Source organism: Stegastes partitus, unplaced genomic scaffold, assembly GCF_000690725.1.
Source record: "Stegastes partitus isolate 25-593 unplaced genomic scaffold, Stegastes_partitus-1.0.2 Scaffold493, whole genome shotgun sequence".
Classification (NCBI taxonomy): domain Eukaryota; kingdom Metazoa; phylum Chordata; class Actinopteri; family Pomacentridae; genus Stegastes; species Stegastes partitus.
The window spans coordinates 107,501-113,198 of NW_007578224.1; the positions used below are offsets into that span (position 1 = coordinate 107,501).

A 5,698-nucleotide genomic window follows, 5' to 3' on the forward strand; every position below is an offset into this window, starting at 1 on the left:
AGTGTTTTATTCACTATCTACCTGTTTATTTTACATGTTCTCTTTGGTTTGTATTTCTGAATTTTAAGCTGCCTTGTTCTTTGGTGATGGTGTTTTTAATTCTTTAATTCTTAAGCCTTCCTTGATTGTCTCTGTATTGCATGTTTTCACTGTCAAAGCACCTTGTGAACACTGTTCCTGAAGGTGCTATATAAATAAAGTTATTATTATTATTACTTAAATACAAGTACAGAGCATCTATTCCAATATTTGCTGATAACCCGCTTGTCGGAAAAAGCCGCTACTCTTCCCCTTGTCGGATTGTCCTGACATCTGATTTATTCTGATATCTTATCTTACTGCAGATGCACATTACTTCCACAGTCTTCAGATTTTATTTGTATCACTGGCTAAAACCCCGCCTTAGGAGTCTGTGTTTAACTGTGAAACATAGTAATTTCTGTAGTTTGACAGACTTGAGTGTGCGTCATTTAGAATAACAATTAGATCACAAAAGACGAGGAATCATCTGAGGTTACAGCCACTATGAATCAACCACAACTGCTTCAATTACAGCCTGTTATTAGATCACACGTTATGCTGTGTTTGCTTCAAAATTCTGCAGACTTTGCTAGAATTATTTCTCCTCCTTAAGAGACCGATATTATACAAATCTGAGGTCAAAATGGCAACTGGAAGCTTTGGAATGACACCCTCACATGACTCAACGAAGAATCACAGCTTTAACGACAGCACTGCTTCAGTGGAGGCGCTAAGTGGCCCACAGTTGAAGACTGTGGTTACCTAGGCCTCAGTTAGTGTAACTATAAATGTAAAGTGGCTGTGCAAACATTCTCCATAATAATAAAGGTTGAAGAGGCAGCTTAACACCCACCTGAGTGATAGCTTCCAGCTCTGCTAAAACAGCGTCATCATCCTCCTGTGTCAGAGCTCCAGCCAACAGTTCATCTATTTGCTGCAGGTGCAAGAAAAATATACTGAATGTCTTTAAAAATTCTAGTTTAAGCGGCCTGTAGCCTCTAAATGTAATGCAAAAGATTGACTTATTACAAGATAAATAAACAGTATTTTTTAACTTTGCTTTTACAGCTCTTGTAGTGTAGTTTCATCAAACTTACATTGATATTAGGCATATGCTTAGTGCTGGGTTTAATGAACAAGTATGAGAAAAGTAGAAATAGTTCTGTACAGGTGTATTTGACTAACATCAGTAATGCATTTACCCTCTGATATTCAATTGATTCCTGGGTCTCATCCAGGATTCTCTCCACATCTTCTATTGACATGATCTGTCACAAACAAGGAAGAAAGCCCCCATTACAGAAGAAATGTATTTTTAGATGAAAAGTGTTTTCAACATATTCTGGCTGGCTTGTGAATTTTCAAAGCGAGATCTATACACTGTATCCAAGGATGTGCAGCAGTCACACCGCTGTAGTCAAGGCTTTTCTTCTTAATCCTTTAATCTTCAAACAATGTGCCCCAGCTATGCTAACACAAACTGCAAGCTTTCTCTGCTGCTCACTCTTCACCCGAGGATCACATTAAAGAAACCATGCTTATCAGTGGAAACTCTGACATTGTTAAGAGTACACACTCATGTATATAGAACTTAAGGGGTTGTAAATAAAATGAATGCAAAAGCAATGTTTCCAAACAGAAAGTTCGGGGAATAAAGATAGTACCTCGTGCATACTCTTCAGACAGTCATTGCCAACCTTAAGCCCCTCGATGACTTTCATCTCAATTTGCATGAACTCAATATCCTGAACCTGTTGACAAATATCAGCATGTTACAAATCCAGTTGCACAATTAGGCTTTTATGACAAACAAAGCAATAGTTTTATGCGTTTATTTTCTCTTTAAACATTGAACAGTGGTTGATTATGTCATAAACACTTTTAAAAATTAGTAGGGCATCACTAGAGCCTTCAAGAGAGCAACTACATTTTTTTTAACAGGTCAGATAAGGTTGGATTTTGTAGAAAAATCCCATTTCTGTATTGCAAACAAAACAAGATTAAATCATAAATCACTAATCTGGAATGAATGCAAGCCTCTAGGCTAACTCTACTGCAATGTCTGGAGTCAATCCCAACAAACGCATCAAGTATAAATAGGATATTGACTTGTATGGAGGCATAGTGTTGTTCACCTTTGGCTAAACTTATTAGAGATGGAGATCTTTAACTCAATATGTTGCCTACGGAGAGATGTGACGAAATGCCGAATTATAATACAGAGTAGTGATCATTCTATCACGAGGTAACCAAAAAACAATGCTGCAAAACTCACCATGCGCTCCAGGTTTGAAATCTGATTTTCAGTCTTGTCTAGCAGCTGATCCTGATATCGCTTTTTCTTAAGAAGCAGCAGTGCCTTCCTGCAGACAAAGAGCAAAACGTAATGCAGCAAACAGCTCGTCTCATGTACAGTGCAATCACAGTGTGTTTTTACTGTTTCATAACGGTGTGGCTACATGATGACAGATACGGTTTCCGATCTGAACATCTGCTTACTGTTTCTTGCCATCTTTCAGCAGCTGCTTTGCCAGAAGCCGCTCCTTCTCCAGTTGTACGGAGATTCTCTTTTGGTACTGCTTCAGCTTATCTCTCTGCTGTTTCAGTTGCTGGAGGTGGAGGAGAGGGGGCACAGGGTCACACGTGTTGGACAATTTATCAATACAGGTTACATGATGCAGCATTTAAAGTTCATTTCTGCAAATCGATCTGGCTATTTTGCAACATATCACACGAACACAACACAAGCTGCTGACGATGCTCTTATACTGAGGTGACTTTTTACAATATAATGCGGTCTAAAAGTGCTGGAGCTGAAACACCACCTGTCTGACAAGGTGTCAAAATAACACATTTTATCAAGGTATTGTTTTTTTTTTATTACATAACCGTTTCGTGCTGCATAGAGGCTTTATTTTACACTCACAGACACGCTGGACAACACTTTCCAAACAAATGAGCACCGTTGAAGCACAAATGAGAGTAAAATGCAGCAGCGTCGCTAGCAGTTCGGCTAACATTAATCCGCCGTCCAACCGCTAGCACAAGCCTTGGCTTCAGCCGCCATCAGCTCACCAAGATGGCTTTGTCTTGCTCCGTTACACGAGAAGGTCGACTCTTTCTCCCAAAGACGTTTCCCATTATTTAGCCACATCCCCGCCACATCCTCCTTCATCAGCAGACGAAAACGTTACTGTTTACTGAACATTTTGTCACAATAATAATGAGCCTAAAATGGCTAGCAGGCTTACTGACTACACCATGGCCACAGTGTTTCCGTGTTTCCTACGGCAAGCGAGGCAGGACACAGGAGCCGTAGCGACTTCGCTCTGACTTCTGCCTGAAATAGTCAGCCCTGTTGTGTTTTCATGTGAATTACAGCACATCTTATCAAATTAAAAGGAGTTGTAAACATTCATTTCAAAGGGAAGGCATGGAAAAGGAATCCTGTTCACCAAGATATTCACAATAACTTGGAGAGCTCCCTCTGCTTCTAAGATCAGCACCTTGGACAGAGATCATAAGCTTACCAAAATCAACTATACCAAAAAAAGTTCACTTCAGCAGAATAGAAATGGGAATGTCACAGACTACTCATAGTATGAGTTCAGATCAGTGAAGTAAGCAACACCAGGGAGAAATAATAATAGCACTAATATAATAATAACAATAATCATCATCATCATCATCAAAAGAAAAACCTGCTTTTGTAATTGAGTCACAGCTAAGGTGAATAAAGGATGATTGTAGAACGATTGGGCATATTTTGGATGAACTGAATTCTAAATACTTTAATTTTCTATAGTCACCTCAAGACACAGCTCGGCCTCACAGTGCAACGGTCCACCAAATACACATTTTAAAGGAGAAAAGTGACAGGAGCACTGCTGTTGTTAATCTAAGCCCCGGTGTTCATGAAAAGGATGTAATAAAGGAGGGTGGATAACTTACAATCAAGAACATGGCAAACATCCATTTCAAGCAATCAGATGAAAAGTAAAAGGTCTTAACTATAGTGGGCTAGAGACATTAAGAACACATCAATGTGTGTCAGACTCTAAGGTCATCATATAGCATATGCAACACAGGAAATATGATTTGAAGAAACTATATGAAGAGTTCATTTGCAAAAACAGATAACTCCATTGTTGCAGATTTTCAGAATGTTGTTGTTGTTATTGTTGTTTGCTTGAGATAATACCAATCAAACTGAACTTGAGTAGATTTGACCAAGTAGAAATAACATGACAAAAATAGAGATAACTAAAGTTTGATTGATATTGTCTCAGGTATACGATGGAAAAGTGGGTTTTCTGAAGGTTTGTGAAGATGGAGTTATCTGTTTTTGCAAATGAACTCTTCATGTATTGATACTGCTATTGTTGTAGTATTGTAGCTAGTGTATCTGTCATTTTGGGTTTATCTTACAGACGAAACTTGAGCTAGATGTTTGATTCCTATTGTGGATTTTATCCACCATTGTCTACACTAGTCTCAACTAGGAAAATGTTTTTTTAACAGCCAGTGAGAGGCCTTTGCTTTAGTATTTCCTGTTTTGTATTTCTTGAACGATGGCTCTAGAGGCCAGAGGGAAACAATGATGCAGGTACTCGGTGCTGCGCACCTGTGATGACTCCAACTATAGTTACCCTGTTTCTTTGTGTCTCCACACGCTGAGGACGCTACAAGCCGACATGCATCAGTGTGTGTTTTTTACACGTCTCTGTCCCACTGATATAAGACCTTCTACTTTGCAAACCCACCCTGAGTGACTGGATGGGAACTTTTTTTTTTTTTTTTTTTTTTTTTAATGGTAATGTTTCCACCCTCCTTTAAAATACAAATTTGATCAATAATATGAAGTGAACTGGGAAGAACAAGAGGACAAACAACTGCTTCAAGCTGGTTTTACCTGACAGGGTTTAAGGTGAGACCTAACTGTAAAGTAAACCCTGTGATCTACACAGTTTTGTTTTGATGCATAGCTGTCCAGTCAGATTAAGGTCTTCTGCAAAGATGCACATGTATACTCCAGGATAAGGTGGAGTACACATGTGCAAAGATGCACATGCATACTCCAGGATAAGGTGGCATCACGTTTTTAACAGAGCACACTTGTGCCCACAAACATTAGGGGCAGGGATTAGGGTCAGAAGTGGATCAGGTTGAGCATCCCTGGCACAACTTCTCATGTTTTTAAGGTGCATGGTGAACAATAAAAGTCTTACGTGGTCGAAACTGCAACAATTCTTGAAGTATAAAGAACAATTTTATTGTGGTCAGATTTGAAACATTGAGACTTTCAATCCGAGAGGACAGTGCTTTCAACCAGAGAAGATGTTGGATTTTAGGTGTCTGTTAAAGAGCGTTGGATTTTGAGAGCTGCTCAAAACCACATAGTCTGTTTGGTCCTTTTGAAAGCTGACCAAAGTCACTTGATAAATAACTGAGAACCAAGCCTCTGAAAGTTTTCAACTTTTTGTTAGATGGTTTTATGGAGCAGGTACATTGTTTTAACTTTTTTTTTTTCTAGATTTATGCCACAGACCAAGGATATTATGCCATGTGACCTCTTAAGGAACAGGTAACGCCAAATCTCAATTAGCCTATTAGCATCAGTTAAGGTCATTCTAGGCTATCAGAGTGATAGTAAAAGAGTAAAGAAGGAATCAGTGAG

At 38.9% G+C, this 5,698-nt stretch overlaps 1 protein-coding gene across 1 annotated transcript in view; it reads right to left on the minus strand.

The window, feature by feature from the left end:
* The window catches only part of LOC103361235 (charged multivesicular body protein 6-like), a 5,386-nt gene extending 2,091 nt beyond the window's left edge, over nucleotides 1-3,295 (minus strand). The window contains exons 1-6 of the mRNA XM_008287263.1: nucleotides 3,097-3,295; nucleotides 2,521-2,630; nucleotides 2,297-2,384; nucleotides 1,686-1,772; nucleotides 1,224-1,289; nucleotides 875-955 (exon numbers count right to left, since the gene is read on the minus strand). Coding sequence (XP_008285485.1) covers nucleotides 875-955; nucleotides 1,224-1,289; nucleotides 1,686-1,772; nucleotides 2,297-2,384; nucleotides 2,521-2,630; nucleotides 3,097-3,162 — 498 coding nt within the window. The 5' untranslated portion in view covers nucleotides 3,163-3,295. The remainder of the gene's footprint in view (nucleotides 1-874; nucleotides 956-1,223; nucleotides 1,290-1,685; nucleotides 1,773-2,296; nucleotides 2,385-2,520; nucleotides 2,631-3,096) is intronic.
* Between the last annotated feature and the right edge of the window lie 2,403 nt (nucleotides 3,296-5,698).